The sequence below is a fragment of the Cibotium barometz genome, chromosome 10 (genome assembly GCF_041138505.1).
Source record: "Cibotium barometz isolate CiBa-2024 chromosome 10, ASM4113850v1, whole genome shotgun sequence".
NCBI classification, from domain to species: Eukaryota; Viridiplantae; Streptophyta; class Polypodiopsida; order Cyatheales; family Cibotiaceae; genus Cibotium; species Cibotium barometz.
The window spans coordinates 23,929,356-23,952,405 of record NC_141055.1 but is presented as its reverse complement, the minus strand read 5'-3'; the positions used below and the strand labels follow the sequence as shown (position 1 = coordinate 23,952,405).

Sequence of the window (23,050 nt, the reverse complement as noted above, 5' to 3'; positions counted from 1 at the left end):
GTCTTCCACAAGAACCTTCCACAAGAACGGCCATAGTTTTTATTCACCATGGAGACCTTGTGAATCTGTAACAACAGCAAAGTAATGTAAACAAGATAACAAAGTGAAGTTTCAAGAAAGAGAAAGTGGGCAGACAGACAGTTGACAAGAAACATCTTACTCTAAGCCAAACAGGATCAAGGGAGTAGTTTTAGAAAAGAAGAGGCTGCTGCACAATGAGGCAGTGGTGTAGAATGGTGGACCTTTCGAAGGAAAGGCAGCACAACATTTCAAAGTTCAAAGGAAGGTGGAAGCGGGAAGGCCCTTGTCAGAGAAAATGTCAGACTAGATTCTATCTTCATGTCCAAAGATCTTGTGAGAATAAAAAACCAATCTCCACATTAATGTAGCACGCTTGTACCTACATAAAGTATTGTTTCTTTTATCTATTTTCTCTTATTTTTGTGAATTTTCAATGTTACGTTGGCCCTCTCTTGATTGGTTGAGAGCTTATTTTTCCAAACCGTAAAAGGCCCCAAAATGAGCTCCCTTTTTTCCTAATGTGCATCATCCAACATGGCTGGATCAATTGCTTTGGAACTAACATATCTGAAAAATAAATGAATAGTACGTTATACCTCATGCACGTTCATTTTGCAAGGTATAATGAAGGGTGATCTGACATGGGTTTTACATACCTCACAAGCTCGCCCATCTTATAAATACATTTTTTCAAACTCTTATTTGCACAATGATCGATGCTAGTAGGTAGTATGAACTGCGCACAAAAGAGCACATGTATGTATGGTTTATGGCATTACAAAATTTAATTTCAACGTACAAGACTTGGAAAACACTTTCTTGGAGCATCTTGTGCCAATCGTGGGACTTCAACCCATATAGTTGCTCAACGCCTCTTTTCTTAGTGGTTGTAAAGGCTCCCTTCAATAATCTCATGCATCCAGTGGGAGTACGCAAAGTGGTGATGGCCTACTTTACCTGCTTCTCCTCTTTCTCTGATATAATCCATGGTGCAGGCGGAAGACGAACGTGCCCACCCTTCTCGCTTGACGCATGCGTCTTGCGACCCGCAAGTCCTCCCGTACGCTAACATTGTCTCGTTTTCCAATAACATGTTCCCAAATACCAGATCCCACATTCTTGAAGATGTGCATGGGATCAAGAAGATGGTTGATCTTAAGATGGGTCCAATATGGTAGCCGAAAAAAAATGGAGTACCTACACAAGGGATTGCTCTATGTGATCTTTAATCCAATTAGAGTATACACAAAACAAGATTGAAAAACATTACTATACCTGTTCATGCCATTTGGAGGAAGAATATTTGTAGACTGCCAAATACGCTTCCAATCTTTTGCACGAAGTGTTTGTGGAGGAATGTTACTCTTACTAGCAACATATTTAGGATGATTTGACTGGAGAAATCGATGATGATTATCGAATATGGTCTTACACAAACCGTCAGCATACTCATGTACTAAAACGAAGGGCCACAAACAGGACATGCATGTTTACCCGATGTTTTCAAACTTGTTAAAATATAAATATAAGTTAGAATAATAAAGTCAATAGTTATAATTAATATAGCCAATAGTATTAGAGTAGGGAGGTAATTAGAATTCTTACCAGAATAATCGCTGTATCCTGGAAAGTCATGCATTGTCCACATCAACACTGCTTTTAAGTCGAACTGTCACGAGAGGAGGGAGGCCTACGATGACGATGACGCATTGTCTCATCCTCACCAAAACTGCTTGAGGAGGTTGATGACATCCTATGTACAAAAGAGCAAACACAAAATCATAATTAGTTTTTAATGAAAGTATAAAAATTTTGCGTGTAACAGCGCATCTACATCCTTAAAATTGCATGTATAAGCGCATCTACATCCTTAAAATTGCATGTATCGGCGTGTCTACATCCTTAAAATCACATGTATCAACGCGTCTAAATCCTTAAAATCATGTGTATCAATGCGGCTACATCCTGAAAATCACGTATATAAACGCGGCTACATATTAAAATCGCGTGTATAAACGTGGCTGATTTATTATACACGCACAAATACACGCGTTGCTACACACGAGACGACCTGTCTATACCTAAAATAACTCGCCTTCTCCAAATAAACATTTTCAAACTAAGATTTTCTCTCCTTTGTCGTCGCCTCTTCCAACAGAGCACTAAACCTAAGTGCAAGGAGCAGACAAGGAGCAGACACGGGTGAAGGAAACCAGCCAAAAAGAAGACTCACTTTTTCAGAGGTGAGTCAGTTTGTCTTTTGTCTTGTCTCTTTCCTTCCATTTGTTTATGCTATTGTCTCTTTTCTTTATGAGATTGTCTCCGTTCTCTGGTAGTACTTTTGTGAATGATTGTGACAGTGGGCCTTTTTTATAAGGACAGTTTGTTGGAGGTCGGTCACTTTCAAAAAAAAATTTGCGCAAGTCGCGTGTAGGAACACGTGTATGAATGCGTGTATGCTATTTGCACAGATGTTCATGCGCATATACACGCATTTTTGGACAGGTGTATACACGCAACTTTGTTTCACCCATGCTTGCGATCCAGGTTCTTCAGAGAGATGATCCTATCTGTATGATTTCCTCTCTTGTGCATATGGCTTGCCTTCACAAAATCATATGTAACACTTGTATGAGTTTTGTCACAAGATTGTAACACTTGTATGATTTCCTCTCTTGTGCATGTGGCTTGCCTTCACAAAATAATATGTGCTAGCTTGCATTTGTGCTTTGATGCAATCATGTATATACTTTTATTTTTGTAGATTCTTCATGGATCCAGGTTCTTCATCCGATCCATTTGCGTACGACACTTGGATGATGGAGATGCTAAATCATTTTGGGTGCCATCCTGGTCCAGTTGAGCTTACAGAGTACATGTATCCCATCCTCCTCCTAGATTGCCTGGTATCTATACCCCGCCCCCGAGTATCCATGTCACTCCACTGCCGTCTGTGCCTATGAGTTCGACAAGATGGCATGCAGCTTCTCCTCTTCCACGCCCACCAAGGAGACATACCCTGTCCCAGACACACTCACGCACACCCTCCCAGGCACTATCACGTACTCGCTCATAGCCACCATCACGTACTCCCTCACAGTCAGAGTCACGTAGACAGTACAGAGGAGAGCAAACGCCACAGTAGGAAGAGTGGGAGTGGACGATGCGGTGGGTGCTTTGGTGGGGGAGGTAGTAGGGCACGCAGTGAGAGAGGAGATAGAGGGAGAAGAGTTAGAGGAGACAGTGAGGATGAGGAGGAGGTGAGGGAGGTGGAGGGAGTGATCTGCTATGATGTGACGGATAGGGGCGAGGTAGTGATGGATGCGAGGGGGAAAGAGGTAATGGAGTACATGCGTGGGGTAGTATCAAACTTGTATAGAAATTGTTTTATTAGATTTAAAGATCAAAATAGCCGATTAGTTGGGGAGGTGATAGATGTTGTACATAGTTGGTACCCCAATCCCCCACATGCGACATTCTCGGATGTATGGGGAAGGACGCGAATAAGGGAGATCTTAAGTAATAAAAGATCTCACCTTAAGAAACTCGCGTATGATGATAGGCTAAATGTAGCTGCGGGTGGCTATCCTGCCGAGAAACCTACCACTGCGCACAAATGCGAGTGGAAGGAGGCAAAGAAACGAGCAGAGGGTGGCGTGAAGAACAGGCAGCATGTGGAGGCACGACGGATCCAGATGGAGACCATTGGATCTTTGCATTTCGGATCTGGTGGTGTCGAGTCGTGGGAGGCAGAGTTCGTAAGTATCTTGCCACTTTATTTGATTGTTTACTTAATTCATTGATTCTATGATTGTTTTAATCTTACAAATTATGCTGATTATGATACAGTAACGGGTTATGGGGAGGAAGCCCACAGCCCACGATACTGGGTACGCTGGTCAGCATAGCAGACGTGACATCATGTGGGCCCTCTTCAGAGCCGAGGGACGTATTACGGACGTGCAGTTTGAGATGGCCATGAGACCATACGGTCAACAGGTACTTGAAAACTCTAAATGAATGATTTTGGTTTATTGAATTACATATTTATATACTTATATACTATATATTACTTGAACAGGCACAAGCTGCTATTACACCTGTTGATGATCCACCTGCCGCCGCCACTGTAGAGGGTGAACGTGAGCACTACTCATCGGATATTCTGATCGATGTGAGCTCATCTGATCATGGTTATATATATATTTTTGTAACTGAAGCCATGGGCTACTTCAACATATGGACTCCCTTGTATATATGTGTACACATAAAATTTTGATAGTAATATTGAATCGTGAATTGATAGTATTGCATTCATGTCTATCTTGAATTGTGTATTGAAACAATGTATGCATTCATGTCATTCTTGTCTTAAATCTTCCTCGTGGATGGTGCAATGCACCCAAAAAAAAAAATCCAAAGAGTGCTATTGGGTGCTGGAATGCTGGAACAGCATTCAGGTACCAAATAGCACTCTCTGGATTTTTTTCTTTTGCTCTCTGTTCGCATGTATAGACGCGTTAACTCTGCAAAAGTCGCGTGTATATACGCGGATACTCTGTGAAATACGCGTGTATAAGCGCAGCTAAACTGACAAAACGTGTATATACACCCTTGTATCAGCGCGTCTAAGCGCAGCTAAAATGACAAAACACGTGTATATACGCCCTTGTATCAGCACGTCTAAGCGCAGCTAAACTGACAAAACGCGTGTATACGCCCTCGTATCAGCGTGTCTAACTGCTTCAATACATGCACTTTTACATGCATGTCTCTGGCCGCGATGATACACGCGCTGATACACGGGCCCGTTACTTTTTTTCCACATTTTTAGCGGCTAGGAGCGTGGGTATGAGCCTGATCCCTTGTAGTGTTGTATATATAACTGAATTTCTCAGTACGTCTGATCCCGATATGCCAAGATTATGGACACAAGAAAAAGATGATCGACTAGTTGGGGAAGAGCGACAAGGGAAAGGCCTTGTGAGAACAATGGATGTAGCATTTTGTGAGGAGATCAATAAATTTTGCATCTTAAACTCACATGCTATGGAGAAATGGATCGAGAGATATAACTTGGTGAAGGCTAAAAGGGACTAAGCTCGTTTGAGTTTTAGAAGGAGTCGAACAACTTGCACACTATCATACCCAACAGAACTTGCACTTCTTCGAGATTTTCCTTCTAATAAATGGCTCGAGCAAACCATACTACAAGCTAAACGCAATGGTGAATCAATAAGTGATCAGGAGGAGGAGCTTACGCATGGTTGTGATTTCCATGTATGTGAGTTAGAGATATCTACGCATTGTCTTTTATGTTATGCTTTCATGAATTTATACAATAAAAGTACTTATTTATTGTGCTTGCAGTATTGTAAGTTTGGGGCAATTTGGTCACGAGGACGTCACTTTCGAGTAGAAGGAATAGATAAAAAGAGAACAACATTTAATTGTGGTGTGAAGGCTAATTTCATGTAAGAAAGTCGTTCAAGTGCAAGTAATGGCAATACAAAAGTAGGCATGCTAGATTATTGTGGAACAATCCAAGATATTATCAAGGTTGGATTCAGAAAGTTTGATATGTTCATTTTTTATGTGAAATGGTTCAAGTTGGTAACTCAAGAGGTGCAAGTAACTGTACGGAAAGACAAGTGTGGATTTCTTTAAGTAGACCGCACAAAGATATGGACTGACCAAAGAGACACATTTGTGCTACCACAGCACTATGAGCAAGTCATCTTTGTGGAAGACCCGAGAGACCATAAATGATTCTTTGTGATCCAAATAAATCTACATGGAAAATAAATATTTGAAGAGGTGAAAATAGTAGTTGACTATTTGCGAGATGCTGAGGAACTCCCCCCAGATCATGTGATGGTTGAGCATACACCACTAGCACCTATTGAACAACAAGAAGAATAAGAAGAAGACATACTAGTTGAGGAAGTAGGTGAGGCTCACACGGGATTAGGATCGGATGAAGGTGTACTCATTGAGCAAATACATCTTGAACAAGAAACAGACACTAGAGATAATCCAGAAGAAGAAGAGATTCAAGCTGAGTATGCTCATGATGCATCGAGAGCCCTCATGCTAGCGCTAGAAGAGGATGACGACATGGATGAATTACCTTCCTCTACTACAAGACAATCGGTTTCACCAATTGACAACAATGATGGAGTATTTCAAGAAATAGATTTATTTGGAGCCATGGATCTCGCTGAGGATGAGCAAGTCGATGATGAACTTTAATTTCATTGTAAATTAGAGCACTTTCTTAATTGCACCTTAGTGTGATGAAGAGGAGGAGGAGCTAGCATTTTTTCTCCTTCAAAGAGCATGATGGAAGTTATACCCTCCTCTCTCCCTCAGCTCCCCCCCTCTCTCTTTCTCTCTCTATCTCTCTCTCTCTCTCTCTTTATCTCTGGTTCTCTCTGATCATCTCTCTCTCTAGCTCTCTCTCTATCTCTCTTTATCTCTCTTTCTCTCTGATCATCTCTCTCTCTCTCTCTCTCTCTCTCTCTCTCTCTCTCTCTCTCTCTCTCTCTCTCTTTCTCTCATAGACACATATGCTTGCAAAGAGGTAGAAAGAGAAGGCTAAAACACACTCCACGATGGGAACTAGCAAATATTATATATAATTTTTTTTTAAAAAAAATCGATTGTTATTTCAACTACAAGTTCCACGCATATTTTGATGTCTTTTTCCACGCATATTTTGACACCTATTTCGATGCACATATCGATGACGTGACCAGGTGTGGGAACTAAGCGTCGAAAAACAATGATTCTCTTGTAGTGATAGCGATTTCTAAGGCAAAGCCTGAGATTGGTCTCTTTGGGAGAGTAGTATCTTTCAATCAATCTATTTAGAATTAAAGAAAAGTAAAAAATACAAAGTTTTAGGACTTCTAATGCTCTATAAAGCATATCTCAATGATGGTTCTCTAAAAATCAGTTCTAAGGTCTCTTTGAGAGAATTCAAAATGGCCAAAGTTTTGCTTTTAGCATAAGAACTGCCAAGTGCCTCACTTTGCACTCGAACAACTCAAAAATAGATCACGTTTTACTTTTTTTTAAATCAAACTTCTATTTGCATGTCCATCTACACACTTAAAGGCTTTCTTTGAAAACACTAACTAATTGAAAATTGAATCTTGAATTTTCACTTAATTTTAACACTTTGAATTTTTACTCTGCTGAAAACGTGTTGGAATTCATTATTGAAATTTGTAGTATCCTAAGATTAAGATTATCTTTAATTATAAGTTGGTTAATCTCGGAGGTATGTTACAAGCACATTGATAGAACATGGCTATAATTTATTCAAGAACCCCATCACTTAAAACTTGGTGATGGTATCGATGGAATCAATCCATTTTCACATAGATCAACTAAGTGGTCAACTTGGCTAGTGGTGCTGATCAATTACAACCTACCACCATTCATGTCCATAAATAAGGAGCATCTAATATTGAGTTTACTAATTCTAGGTACATGCACAAGCCACATGGTCCGAAATTGTATCCACCTGATATGTTTATACTTCTTGAAAACTCTGACTTGATACAATACTTCGATGTAGGAAAACAAAAAGTCAAAGACATCAGTGTGTACCTAGCACCACTCTCATCAAATATCTATAACAACTTTGGAAAGGGATAAAAGTGGTTGACATGTCCAAGCCTACAAACTAGGCTTTAGGTTCGCAACATTCTAACATGGACTATTCATCACTATCTTGGCTACATTATTCTTGAGGTACACGTACACAATTACAGTTACTTTGTTTGGATTTGAAGCGAGGTGAAATAATAATTGCACTAAGAATTCGACTGTTCGTAGGTCTATTAACAAAGGGGTACAAGGCATGTCCACCATGCAGAGATTAGCTATGATCAAAATATAGCAAGAATCTTGGCAAGAATATATATCTCCGATATATAAGATTTCTGTCGGAAGGAATTGAACCGGCAAGACATTTCAGAATAAGGATTGATAGTGAAGCGATCGCTATACAAATGACTTCTATGGATTGGTATATAAAACGGACAATTGGACCTATCATAGATCCAGATGCTGAGTTCACAAGCGACGAGGAAGACAAGGACACAAGTACAAAGGGAAAAAATTGATGACACCTCAAGAATGTTGGACATTTGCTTTCGAAACATATTGTAGGTATCAAAGATATAGAGCTACGAGGGTAGATTTGAAGGAACAAAACTATAAACCATCTTTATGGCCTATACTAAGTCCTAAAACAAGAAAGATGACTTATCATTGTGCACCATGGTTACTGACAAAGCACGAGATGAGTACGATCAATGATAGGATGAGATGGATCCATACACCTACAGGTTATGGTGCATCATTTCTACGAAACATGTTTACTATGGAGGATAACAATCTTTCTAGATTAAACACACCTGACTAGCATAACTTTCTAAACAAAGGCCACGTCTCTTATCTTATTGTTGACATTTGTTATTTGTATGGATACTAATGTCAAAGGTGGACTATTTGCAGCATATCTTGCCACTTGTAATTGATGGATGCTTAACCGAGTGAACTCCAGACATCATATACCATTTTGGGTCGCTTGCAAGGAACTGCTCCTTCAAAAATGTATTTAGGATTCTTCTTTTCAATTGAAGTTAGTTATCGATTAGTGTTTTATCATTTTCCAAGTGGATCACGTCAAAGGAAGTAGACACTCAGGAGATTCCACAAAAAAAGTTGGAGTGCATAGAGCTTCTATGCTTAATGGAAAAAGAGTTGTATTCATCCTTTTTTGACATCCAAGTCCATGTGCTTATCCACCTCGTTGTTGCGGAGGTGGAGCTTGTTGGAGTTGTAAGCACATAATAGATGTTTTGGGTTGAAAGATTAATGGGAGTCTTGAAGGGTTTTGTGCATCAGAGGGCAAGGACGGAAGGATATATGGCAAAGGGATGGTTGCATCACGAGTGCATGTACTATCTTTGTGAGTACTTGCAGCTTGTTGAGATGAGGAAGCTCCCCATGTTTGGATGATAGAAGAATCAAGTAAATTATCATAAGAGGTAATATGTGGACCAATACGTCTTGATCATGATGAATGAGAGAATTCAAGTATTTTCATGATCTACAATTCAAAATGTACACAAAAATGGATTGAAGAGCATGACAAAGAATGGCAAGAGAATATGTGAAGAACATCAAAGAGGCAATGGGTGACCCCCACCATGTCAATGACATGGATACAAGAGCGAATAAAAAAGACACAAGGAGAAGATGCACAAGTTACACGTGAGGAATTTGAGCTCACTCTCGGATGTGAGAAGGAGGTAAGATATGAAATGGCCCACACTTCCAGTATTCTATGTGCATGGTTTTGTGATGTTAATATTCTCTACGCTTGTGATTTTAGGTTTCGGCATATAATAGTATGTAGCCTTATGGACAACATCTTCAAGTCAAAAGGATTGATGATATACATCTTACTCAAGACTCGTGCATTGTTACATCATTTCAATAACATTCTTATGCAAGTGCCCATGACACGAACCTTCTTGATAATAAGCTCGGTTATGTTGGGGATCTAGAGAGAATATATGAAGTTAATTATCATTTTATGAAATAGGTATAGTCATTCTAGAAATTGATTATTTCTCTCACATGTTTGGTGCTAATTTGAGAACATGTTTATTATATAGGTCATTTTGAAGGTTCACTGGTTCTGTACACATGGTTTTGTACACAATACAGAGGCAAAGATGCTACCATGAAAAGAGAACCCATGGGTTTTTGGTCTATCAACTCCTCGAAGTTGCTACAAGGTAGTAAAGAACCTTACCACCTAGAGCAGAGGTAACTGATCTTGTAACGTCAACTTCTCCTATACCACCTACTAGGCTAGACCTAACAAAAGAGGAACTACAAGAAGCTAGCAAGGACAAAGATGAACCACTCTTTTACATCATTGACATTTTTTCGGAGTCTAGTCCTTGAAACTCAAGTATAATCCTACTTCCTACCCTACATTGAGATCAGAGCAAAACTACCCACCAGCATGAAATAGGTCAGTGAGTCTATATATAATTGTGAGTGAATATGTACAAGAGCCCTCTGACGTGACGTGACTACCGACATGTTGGGAGCTCCCAATGCATGCAGGTGTTACTTGAGTATGCCCATAGCTACCGACGTGCACCGAGAGCACCCAATGCATGTTGGGTACTACTTAAGTATGCTGGTAGCTACTGACATGCACTCGGAGCTACTAGCATGCACAGAAGTACCCAATGCATCAGGGATTTCACTGACGTAAACAAGAACATGTAAACATGTTAATAACATATGTTAATAACACAAAAAATCTTGTGATCACATGTTATATTCACAAAGCTTTCATAAGGGCCTAAAAAATTTATCTTTGTCGGGCATAAAAAATCTTCTTAGGTGGCCACTGACCTGCTATTATGTGAAGATGGTAACATGAGAACATGTGAATAGCTTATTCCCATGTGTAGCCAAGCTTTTAAGGGGTTCCCAAATGGCAAGTGACCTGTTATTTTGTGAACAGTAACATGAGAACATGTGAATAACTTGTTCACATGTGTTATTATCACAAAAAATCTTGTGATCACGTGAATATTAAATCCCTGCAATGCATGCTAGGTGCTACTACCAAAGTATGCCGGTAGCGACCGGCATGCATGCCGATGCTACCTAGGCAAGCCGGTATCTTTAAATGCATGGCAGGTGCTACTAGGCATGCCAATAGCTTCCAATGCATGCCGCTAACTACCGACCTGCATCAGGAGCTACTGACATCATGGACCAGAAGCACCCATACATGCTAGGTGCTACCTAGGCATGCTGGTCCTTCTAATGCATGCTCGTAAACTACTGACATGCCGGGAGCTCCCAATGCATTTTGGATGCTACCTAAGTATGCTCGTAGCTACCGACATGTGTCGGACATGTCGGGTGCACCCAATGCATGATGGGTGCTACCTAGGCATGCGCGTAACTTCTAATGTATTTTAATAACTATCGACATGTATCAGAAGCTACTGGCATGCACCTGGAGCACCCAATGCATGATGGGTGTTACCTAGGCATGCCGGTAGCTTTCAGTGCATGCCACTACCTCCCAACATGCACCGAGAGCTCCCGATGCATGCCGGGTACTACGTGAGTATGTCGGTAGCTACCGACATGCACCAAGAGCACTGAATGTATGCCGGTTGCTTCCAGTGCATGCCGATAACTACCGACATGCACCGAGAACTCCCAATGCATGCCGGGTACTACTTGAGTATGTCGGTAGCTACCGGCATGCACCAAGAGCACTGAATGTATGCTGGTTGCTTGGAATGCATGCCGATAACTACCGACATGCACCATGAGCTACTGGCCTCCACTAGAAGCACTGAATGCTAGGTGCTACAACCTAAGTATGCTGACATGCACCGAGAGCAATCAGGCTTTAGTCTTGGAAGCTTATGGGCTTTGTCTAGAATGTAGATGGAGGAAATATTGATGTGTTTGGATGTGATATGTCGTGTGACCTTTGAGAAAAAGTTTAATATATCACATTAAATAATTTAATTTAATACCACAATATTGAATATAATGAGAATACAACCTTTCATTTATTTTAAAGTAATGTTAATGTAGCTAATCTCTAATATACTTAGGGTGAAACAACATCACAATATATCTACTAAGTTAATGCTAAGGAAAGCTTGTTTTTTCAAGTTAAGTTTTTACTTAAGCCTTATCGCAAGAAGTCCAAGTTTTAAGAAAGTTTGTTTTGCTTAAAATTAAGTTTTTACTTTACTTAAACCTCATTTTAAGTCCATGCCTAAATTCGATTTAAGGTAGTGCCATGTGTGATAGTGATGTGCATCAACACAACCTGAAAGTATCCATGCCATCCAAACTAGAATTCAACATGGATGATTTACTAATGATACCAATACATATAGCGCTGTTATTTTAAGATATTATTGTTGACATACATTAACGGCTCAAAGACCTACAAATCTCTCATCATAGAAGCATTGGTAGAGGTGAAATTTTGAGAACTAGGCTGGTGAGATGAGTTATTGTGAACAAATGATATTACATAGGATTGCTAAAAGAAGGTTATTTCTGTCATGCTATTTTGCAATGTTGGTACCTTTTCTGGTAATTTTGAGGACACAATACCATGCCGTGATCAATGTGAGCATTGCAACTTGGCCACCGTATAACTTGCCGATTGTTATTACTCCGATGCCTTGATCTAGCTTAGAGTAGAGGCATGCATACCGTTCTTCTCCAAGAATGTAGTACACCATCCTGATGGGAAGCAAGATTATCTGGAAAAACATGGTTTTGAGAGTTAGTGGGATTTCTTTGTCGATATTTTGAAATATTTATTCTACCGTGTTTCCTAACTTCTTACTTGATATGCATGTGGAAGAAGTCCTGAGATCCCTATTGCATTGAATGTGCTATCTAAGAACCACTCGCTATGCGTAGAGGCAACGACACCATCCACAATAACATCTCCTTCCAAAGTGAAAGGGTTGTACAATCCTTCTTCCATGGTTTGCACGACATCTAGAGAAGCAACAAATACCATTTCAATATGCCACTTGGTATGACCATTATTGGGTTATTAGCAAATGTTGATGAGTTCTTATGGCATGCCTTTTTCACTTGCATTATCCTTCATTGCCAACCTAGGACTAGTTAGAATACGTGACAATAAACATTGACTTATATATTAAGGGAAGAGGGCCAGGGTATTTGGATGTGCTAACATAACCTTCAACAATAAAATATGTGGTTGTAGAGGTATCTTTCGTGATGCTATCATGTGTAGCCAACATGAGATCCCCAACAAGGATGTCTTTTGCCCGTTTGTAGCTGATTTTTGAGTCCCCTGTAAAACATTGGGATATGCGTCATGAATAAATATGCAATCCTTTGACTTTACGTTATTGCTAGTGTGTCTGACCTTGCCTTTTCTCTAATTGATTTTTAAAAAATTGTATATTACTTGTGTAAGAGGGCCAAGAAAGAAATAACACGCGACAATGTCTTTTATAGTGTAGATAAATATATAGAATCCACGTACGTGCATTGATGTATGTGGGAACAAAATGGTCTGCTGTAAGTTTCATGGTTCTTCTGAATGAAGAATGGTTGGCATTACTGATGTGGGAATATTGTTGTAAGGTGACTTGCACAAAAGAAAAGGTTATGTTCGAGTCTGCATGCCCAAATGCATATACATCGCTATACGCAATCGAGCCATCATGAGTTCTAACGGCAATCTGCGTCATGATGTTAGGCCAAGAGTAAGAAGAAGTGAAACATTAGTACAAAATAATTGGGTTGAGATCCAGAATATAAACATGAGGACTAGAGGTCGATTTTCTATTTATTCATAGAATTATACGCACCTTATCTCCTAGTGAAAGTTGTGACATTGGCTTGGAGGCACCAAAGGAAGTGGTCACAAGCGCATTGCCTGCATGAAGACACTTAGAATCCTAAGTAATGCTCCATTACAGGCCGGCCCTTAGAGTTTTCATACTTTAAGAGCAAAGAAAAACGTGGGAATGATGACCAACTGGCTCTCAATGCTCACTCCAAGGTTAGAGGTTAGATAATTATTAAGCTAGTCTTCCTGAAATTTCATTCTAGCAAAGCATCTTTGCCAAGATCGATCGACCAGCCGAATCAACTGAGTCCTAAAACTACCCATGCACAATCTGAACATATATTCCTAATGCAAGGGAGGCGTGGATAGATTCCAACTCTCTATCTCCGTTTCGGGAGCCAAGGGGGACTACCTCTACGATCAAAACACACATATATTACAATGTAAGATTACCTGGGAAACAACCGGAATTCGCTCGACCGCCGGTGCATGCATACGCAACACCAGCTCCGGCTCCGGCTCCTGTTGTAGCTATTGCTACTGCAGCATCACAAGCAAGGTTGATTCCTGCGTCGCAGAAGAAAATACCAACAAGAATACCACCCAGAAATCCATAGTATGCACCTATTAAAAATAGAGCTTCCTGATGTTATTCGTAGTGTGTGCACACAAAGGGAAAGGTAGAGAACACATTCATTAGTGCGCTCGACAGTACAGCCAGGCATCGGAAATTTGACAATAGGCAGGCTTAGCTAGCTTGGATGGACAGGAACCTTGCACGTCGTCCATCACCTTGACAACAGGTCCCAATATTGTTTACAAACATTCACCAGAAGCCCTAATTAGAGCTGGTAAGACGATATTCCATAGGCAACCATGTTTATCGACAACGATAATTTTACCCTCGCTAGTTCCGATGGTAAAGCAATTGTCGAGGAGTTTTCGGCGTCCTCCGCCACCACCCACATTGTTTCGTGCAGCATTGTAGAGAGCAGTAAGTTCGTCTCCCGTGTCAAATAAGTCGCAGCCGCTAGTATCAGAACCTTGCTGTGGGCAGATGAGCTGCATGCATACGTGCATCCAGTGACTAGGTTAGAAGGGCATAGGGCTAGGAGAGAGCAAATTACTTGATGACTTCTCGGCAGTATATATTGATAAATACATAGTACAACGCCTCTTTCATGTTTCAATAATATTGCATAGGGAGACATTTACAGCACTGATATGGCCTTCGTCGTCCAAAAGCACAGCTTCTACACCGTCTGTATGATCAGGGCTTGCACCGCAACCTCCCAAGGCAGTGATCTAGAGTTCAAATCAGCACCATTAAATTAGCGCCCTCATTCATGTCACAATCACAGCTTCATACCAAAACCTGCAAGACGGCCTCAAATTATTGGGTGGAATCAAACCTGCATGTTGCGCGTGAAAGTGTCCCCGTCAAATGCGACGGAGGCGGAGAAGCTGTACTGGCCGTACTGCACGACTTGGTTGCAGATGGCGTTGACGGCGTCGGAGGGGACAGTGCCCCACAGCATGGCCGGAGTATCAGCAGCCAGTAGGGCAGTGGCCAGCACCGATACTACGGTGCTGCTCTCCGGCATGTTGTGGGCTTCTTGAGGAGTGAGGGCCGTGATCTGGATATTTGACTGTGCTTGCACCTGCGGCAAAACGCTGCAAGCGCCCATCATCATCACCACCACCAATACCACCACCGTTGCAGCGCCCTTATTCATGACGGAAAAACCCGGCAATCGGCGTTTCAGCCGTGGTAATAGACACGCACCGCTGCTAATTCTAGAGCAGTAGGCCATTGGGGGCGGCGGGGGCGCTAGCTAGTACTGTACGTATTAGCTGTATTGCGTAGAGTTGATGGCAGTTCACTACCCTGACGCATGCGCAGCTTATGAAGCAGTGGGAACGCGCATACAGACAAATCAGATTGAGACCGGCGAGCTTGTGTTTCCTCCGTCCCTCCTTTTGATTTATGAGCTCCACCGTTTCACATCAAGCTGGATTTCCAGATACGATCTTGTCTTTTGGCTACTCGTCCTCGATTTCTCATCTCTACCCTTTTCAGATTACGAGGCTGCAAGACACAGCACTACGCCCGTTCCGCCCAGCCGTCCCAAATTAAAGAGCTCTCTTGTGAGAGTAACCGCTTTAGTATGAGGCCAGCGTGCACTGGGAAGTGTGCCATGCCAAGAAAGGACATGCTATGCTTCTCATTCGTGAACAATTGAAATTCCTTGCAAAAAGTAGAACACATAAAGCTTGATTAAAAAGATCTCATAACAGGGCCAAAAAAAATAGACCCCATAAAGCTTAATTAAAACCGTCTCAAAACAAGGCACATGCTGGTTATCATCAGCCTTCAAATCTCTTGTGCCTTCACAAGGCATAAACTAGCCTACAAATCGATTGCGTCTCCTCGAGGCATAAGCTGTTGATGATTGTATTAGTAGCGGACTATATTTTGCAATAAAGTATAAAGCTTTATGCATTAAGATTAATGCATAAAGCTTTATGAATTAATCTTAATGTGGTGAGATTAATGCAGTAAGCTTAACGTATAAAGATTAATGCATAACTCTTAATGTAGTGAGATTAATGCATTAGCTTTATGAATTAAGTTTAATGCACTTTATGCATTGAGATAAATTTATTAAGCTTAATGCATCAAGATTAATGCATCAAGCTTAAGGCATCAAGCTTAATGCATAAGCTTTATGCATTAAGATCTATGCATCCATTAATGTATTAAGCTCTATGCATAAATGGAGAGTATAAGCTTTTTTTTCCATGTTATGTTTTTTAAGCTCATTAATGTGTTACTTTTTTTTGCATGTTATGTTTTTTAGGTCCTGCTTGTTGTGCCCTCCTTCTACATAGAACTACTCCAACATCATTCCACCTCTTAAGATACTCTCAAATGTTCTTATTCTTCACATTTTTTGCCTTGCATCCTTGGGTGCCAGAGCTTTAATTTTTTTATTCTCTTAGCCTTAGAGAATAACGCATAGAGATATGGGGCATTACTATAGGCCTTTTACAATGTTACTTAAGTCAAGTTAGGAGTGGTTATATGCGAGTAGGTGGTTATAGTACAGGGGGAGCTCTCAATCTTTTCACTATTCTTCTCTTGTAAAAGAGAAATTTACCTTTGGCTTTAATGGTGGGGAGCGTGTGGAAAGTCCTCAGAAGCTATCAAATGAAAGGGCACTTCCACCCTGCTTGTCTAAATAGTATTCTAGAAGCCCTCAATAAAGTTCTAAACTCACATGAGTAGTATAAGAGTTCTAAGTTTGAGCATGCCCTTGTGTTATTTAAGTTTAAGCATGCCTCATTTTTATAATGTAGACATGTGGGGGGATAATCCAGAGTCGAGAAACCCAATGCACCGTCGTTCAGTGTCCATCGTTGATGATCCAGAAATGAAGGGTATCTCATAGTTGGCTACTAGTCTCTCACTACGGTATGGGAGAGAGAGTGTGTGGAACGTGTTTGCTCCACCTTCGCTTCATTCCAAAGTGAATCCTACACTAATGGGGGTACTGCGATGGGTGGTTCTACTCCTGGGTTACACACTCCTATACCCATGTCCGCTCTGATTACAGAATCTAGTTGCTAATAAAAAAATCAACGTCTCTGTTTTCACCACAAAGCGACGCTGATAAAAACCGTGAACGTCGCTATTTTCACCACTTAATGGCGCTCTAAAAAATATTTTTTTGGAGGGAGATTGGGACTAATATCCCAATCTTTTAAATATATATATATATATATTGAAAACACTTCTAAGTTGTACAAATAGACATATCGACATATTAAAATACAAAACAAAATATAATAACTCACGAAATCTTAATTGTATTAAATCCCAAATGCCATAAAAGAAGAGTTACATCCAAAATGCTATAATAGGCGAGTTACATTAAGTATGAAGTTATAAAACATTAAACACAATAGGCCACTCTCTACTCATCCTCCTCCTCCTCATCATCATCCTCCTCCTCGTCCTCCTCGCCTATTGCGTCTTTATCATCTTTCTGTATCACACAAGATCAAGTAATGTTAAAACACAAACTAGTTAAATTTCTAAAAGTTGATAAAATCAAAATAATATAAACTTACAGTAGCAGGCATAGCTTCATAGTTCAATGCGACACCCTGTAGTTGCAACCATTCAAATGTGGCAGAGATTCCATTGCGATAAGCAAAGTCGTACTCCTCACAGGAAGGAGAACGGCCCACCACATTTTTCTACGTTATACATTTAAAAAAGAATAATTTATATAAGATTTAATTCTTTGGAAACCATACTTTTTCAAACCATACATTCTTTGCGTACTTGGGTGGGGATTATAATTTAGGATGCTTTTTATTTACATATTTTTGAACAAACACACCAAAAAATAGAGCTTTTACACACATGATGTTATTGCAAACAGAGCTCCCTCATTTCATTAGTGATAGTGATAAACATATAGAAAGAGGAAGTGTAGCAAGTAGAGAGGTAACTAGAAAGGCATATAGAGAGAGGATGTGTACCTAGGAGAATAAAAGTAGAGAGAGAACAAAATAACATGCATATAAGTGGAGAGAGAAAAATTATCTCATGAATTTTCTTAAAGACTGAGTAGAATATTAAACTTAAAAATAACTTTTATTCACAAAAAAATCCCCCTCTCTACATTAAAAATTAGCAACCAGACATGACAGAACGCCCGTTAGAAATGAAAGATGTGCTAAAATGCCATTCTCTAGATTTAAAAGTAGCAACTGAACCAAAGACATATACATTTCATCAAATCCCAATGCAAGCCTACATTGAATTCCCTTTAGCAAAAAAACATTGATATCATCCCCTATGAAGGATCTACATTAAAAAGTAATAACTAGAACAAAAAGAGATACGTATCATCAAATTACAAACGAGAATCAAAATATTAAATGTCCTTCAGTTATCAAAAAGCTACTCAAAATGTTGAGGTCGTGCGCATCCCATGATTCAACTAGCTTCATTAGACGATGTTGTCCGAAAATAAAACAAACCCTTCTGTGAGAAGATGAAATTTTACATGCTCATTTGGTGTAACACATGTCTCTTCTATTAGTATCGCATTCAACTCAAAGGGCTCTGGCTGTATTTTTCTCTGCCTCTTTTGATATTCCATGTTGCCATTTTTTTCTCCTGTTACTAGATGGACATGTAATTCCATCCATGCCCAAAACTCCACGATTTGGATCAAATCTTTGAAAACATGGCAATTGACAAGCCATATGCAAAGTAAAACTAGGCCCCATAAGTAATTTCACTTCAACAGGTTGACATGTTTATCCCCTTGGAAATTGGCCATATCTTAGGTAATTGAGGTAGAATCTTGACTTGCTTATCCCCATTCCACGTGTGTTGAACAGCACGATTGCAAAACCACATCCACTGAAATATTTGTTTTCCATTATACTCCCTTGCTAACCAAAAACACGGCGCAACTTCTCTTGGGGACCTACTCTCTATGTAGGAAGGACACTGTAGCCTATTTATCACCCCAAAACATTTACACTTGCAATGAACATGCAATCTTCTTATTGCCCACATAGTTTTGTGCACGTGCTCCTCAATTATATTTTGCTCATCCATAAATTTTTGCTTTGTTGTTGTCTCAAGATTGTTCATGATGGTTATGCTTTTCTTCCATTTGTTGCATGTTATCGTGTTCCATGTTTACATGCTTGTCTTCAAAATTAATATGTCTTGATCTTCCTCTAAGCTTGTGCTGTTTTGACCCTGGCTTGTGTAAGCTAGCTGCAATACTCCTTTTTTCTTTCTCTGTGCACTGTCTCCTTGTCTCCATGAAGGATAGGCTGCTCAAACAATGGTGTACCTACTACTACTATCATTTGCATTACATTGGCAACCATAGTAGGGGTCACAATCCTTCCATTGAAACTCTGTGTAATAATGTTTCCATATCAAGTCCTGTTCCCATATAGCGGCCAGTCTCAAAACCTAGGTACTTTGCACATTGCATGTAGAAATTAATCACATCTGTAACATAGGCATCAAAGAGTGATATTTTTCTTGCAGCTCCTTCTCCTACTAACCAATGTTGGCTGGCCTTAGAGCAATGCATGCACTCTCATGCCCCTCTTGCCCTCACTTGCGAGCCGGCCGTCGTTCGCAGAGTAGCGTGTGCTGCTCTATGGCTCGGCCCGCAAGGGAGGGCAATGCGGGCATGAGAGGGGAAAAACTTGCCCCACTCATGCTCCCCTTGCCCTCTCTTGTCAGCCAACCACGCACAGCAGTGCTCATGCTATTGTGTGGCTCGGCCCGCTAGGGAGAGTAAGGGGGGAAACTTTTCCCCTCTCATTCCCTCTTTCCCTCCTTTGCCGGCAGGTCGCAGTGCAGCACGCACACTTCTCCATGATAGGGCCATCAAGGGAGAGTAAGGGGAGCATGAGAGGCGGGAAACTTTGCCCCACTCATGCCCCCTTTGTTGGCTGGCTGTAGAGCACCGTGCACACTGCTCTGTGGCTCGGCGGCCGACAAGGGAGGGCAAGGGGGGACATGAGAGGAGGGAAACTTTTCCCCACTGGTGCCCCCCTTGCCCTCCCTTGCCGACCAACCGCCACAGAGAGCAGCATGCACATTGCTCTCTGACTCGGCCCACAAGGGAGGGAAAGGGGGGAAACTTTTCCCCTCTCATGCCCCCCTTTGCCGGCTGGCAAGGGAGGGTAAGGTGGGAATGAGAGGGGGGAAAATATCCCCCTCTCATGCCCCCCTTTGCCGACCGGCAAAGGGAGGGCAAGGGGGGCATGAGAGGGGGGGAAGTTTTCCCCACTCATGCCCCCCTTGCCCTCCCTTACGGGTCACAAATGCACATGCACATATGAGCATACACACATACATGCATATACATGTAAATGCTTTAGGAATAGGAGATCCTTAGTCCGCTTGTTGGGATGGTATATGCCTCGTTAGCACACACTCATCTTGTGAGAAGTGGAATTTGAATTTGAAGGCTGAATCCACGACAACCAGCCCTTTCTCTATCAAATTGGCAATCGCAATTGTATTTCCTGGGGCCATGCTTTTCCAAGTTCCTACATCATAACAGGGCCCCAATTCAGCAAGGAACTGAATCAATCCGGGCCTTAGTGACACCATGTGCTTGCCCACTCTGTGAAGTTGAAGTTTTGCTGCAACATGGGGTGGATCTTGTTGGCACAATCTTTTGACCATGACTCCGTTAACATAAAAAACAAGTATACATTTTGGCGGAACTGTTGTTGTGCATTCACCTAACACACAAAAGAGGTACTTCTCAAAAACATGAAGTACTCAGATAAATGACAAGGTACTAAAATAATGAACTCAAGACCAACTTTTTAAAAAAATACACAAAAAATTGATGCACTCTACTCAAGATAGAAACAAAAGTGTATTTCAAAAAGTGAAGCACATTCCCAAAAAGGAAAACCAATGGGGCAATACAATAGTATGCTCATTTTGAGCCGGATTTGGTTTTGGGCAAGTGTACAGGGTCACAACCCTTATGGGTAGGAAGGCTAAAAGCTTTCCTCTTCTTAAACCCCACACGGACTAAGCAAGAGAGTTTCAGATTATTGTCACCATCAATGTTAAACATAGCCTCCTCATGCTCCTGGGGCAATGACCTTGGTGGATGTACCAACCTCCTCACGGTCCTGGGCAAAGGCCTCCTCATGCTCTTGGGCAATGGCCTTGGTGGATGTAGCAGCCTCCTCATGCTCCTGGGCTTTGGCCTTGGTGGATGTAGCAGCCTCCTCATGCTTCTGGGCAATGGCCTTGTTGGATGTGCCACCCTCAAGGTCTTTGGTACCACTGTCCTTTGCCACCATGATCTCATCACAAGCTTTACTCTCTTCTTCTCCCCCAAACCATTCCCTTTTTCTCGACATCACTGTTGGCTTTCTCTTCCAGGTTCATCTTCTCGCGGTAGCTTCAAAATCCAATGTGATCACCTTAGCTTTTTTCTCATCATCTGGATCACCCACAACATAGCCCCATCACAATTAGATGAAAGCTAAAAATGCGACATAGCAAAAATCAGCACATAGAGACTAGCAGGAAATAATTGTGACTATAAAGGAGACCAACCTTTAAGATTGTAACAACAATATAATATGTAAACCAATTGTGCCATACCTTGCTTGCAGATGTGCTTTCTACCTTTGTATAACACGCGTTGTGCATTTCTTTTTTTAGAAATGGAAGTCCCTTGTGCTCGAGACACGCCCTCCGCAATGTCAATGTCAGTTGGACCTAAGTCACAATTATAATGTATTATGTAAACCACCATGCCAATTAAAATGCATTATGTAAACCAGCATGCCAATTAAACCTGTATTTTCTAAACCACATGCCAATGTATTATGTAAACCAACATGCCAAATAAAATGTATTATCTAAAGTGCCTACCTTCACAATCTACTAACCCTTCTAGAAGAGAAGCTCCATCACTTGAATCCTCATTTGGGTAGCCTTGAGTATTCTGCTGAGAGCTTAGAAGCTCTTTTTAGTGGAGGGATTTCCTTTTGCATTCATCTTCATTGTATGAGTCTGTTGCATCCTCTATGGATTCCAAGTGCAAGCTGCTTTGACCTCCTTTCTCCTCCTCCCCACCATCTAGGTGGCTGGCATCAAAGGCAGGTGGCACCATATGAATTGGCTTCTCCCTCATGATGGCTTCAATATGCCAGATGGGATTTGTGCAGCTTACCACATTAAGCAACTTGCCAGATGAGCCTTGTGCATACCCATGCGCACCTATACTGGCATCTCCGTCGTGCTGCTTTGTGCGAATGCTTCTAGGCATTTTATATTCAGTACATTCAGAAGTGGATGTTGCACCTCTGCAAGTAGTACAAACACAACAATGTACTAATAACAACCACATATAGTACTAATAACAACCACATATAGTACTAATATAAGATAGTACTGAGAGTAAGCACTATGATAGTACTGAATAGTACTAACATAGTGCTTACTTTGTGAGGACTAATTAGTACTAACAACTACCAATTAACATTGTACACAACCCTTTACCAGATACTACACAAAATAGTACTAAATATTGCTAACACAGTGGCAGCATAGTACTAAAGAGTAAAATCTATATAGTACTAACCTCTATTACTGTGCTAACGAAAAAGCAAATACTACTAGCATACTAGTACTAAAGAGTCCTAAGACAGTGGTAGTATAGTACTAAAGTATTGACATGCATAGTACTATTCTAGTACTATAGAACAATGATATATAGCACAATTGGAAACAAGGTCTGAACTAGTACTAAAAAGTACTAAAAGGGAGTGGCTAATAGTACTTCAAGAGTAGTCATGCAAACTAAAAAGCTTTAAATAGTACTAAAAGAGTAGTTGAATGCAAAGTGTATGAAAATCTACTAAAAGAGTTACAATATTAAGTACTAAATTAGTATTTTAAATGCAAAGAGTACTAAAAGTGTATGCAAAGAGCACTAAATGCAAAGAGTACTAAAAGTATATGAAACCCTAACTACTAAGAGAGTTACAATATTAGTAAATTTAGTATTT

General features: G+C 40.7%; 1 protein-coding gene across 3 annotated transcripts; it reads right to left on the bottom strand.

Annotated features, from left to right (window-relative positions):
- Positions 1–11,981: 11,981 nt before the first annotated feature.
- Positions 11,982–15,342, bottom strand: LOC147634683 (uncharacterized). Of its 3 annotated transcripts, none has more exons than XM_086803398.1 (9): positions 14,860–15,342; positions 14,663–14,752; positions 14,350–14,509; positions 13,901–14,071; positions 13,467–13,534; positions 13,139–13,337; positions 12,827–12,943; positions 12,461–12,618; positions 11,982–12,374 (listed from the first exon to the last, which is right to left on the bottom strand). In XM_086803398.1, the coding sequence occupies exons 1-9, from the start codon at positions 15,259–15,261 to the stop codon at positions 12,174–12,176; spliced, it is 1,566 nt and encodes a 521-aa protein (XP_086659524.1). In that variant the 5' UTR covers positions 15,262–15,342; the 3' UTR covers positions 11,982–12,173. The 3 variants fall into 3 exon arrangements, with proteins under 3 accessions (XP_086659524.1, XP_086659525.1, XP_086659526.1); XM_086803399.1 differs by having other exon boundaries at positions 13,901–14,014; XM_086803400.1 differs by having other exon boundaries at positions 13,901–13,987.
- Between the last annotated feature and the right edge of the window lie 7,708 nt (positions 15,343–23,050).

Excerpts from the sequence above, each read along its gene's own strand:
- LOC147634683 (XM_086803398.1), bottom strand. The coding sequence starts at position 15,261 with ATGGCCTACTGCTCTAGAATTAGCAGCGGTGCGTGTCTATTACCACGG. Across the intron at positions 14,072-14,349 it reads TACCATCGGAACTAGCGAGG|GTGCATACTATGGATTTCTG; the intron begins GTAAAATTATCG and ends TATTTTTAATAG. Across the intron at positions 13,535-13,900 it reads GAATTCCGGTTGTTTCCCAG|GCAATGCGCTTGTGACCACT; the intron begins GTAATCTTACAT and ends GTCTTCATGCAG.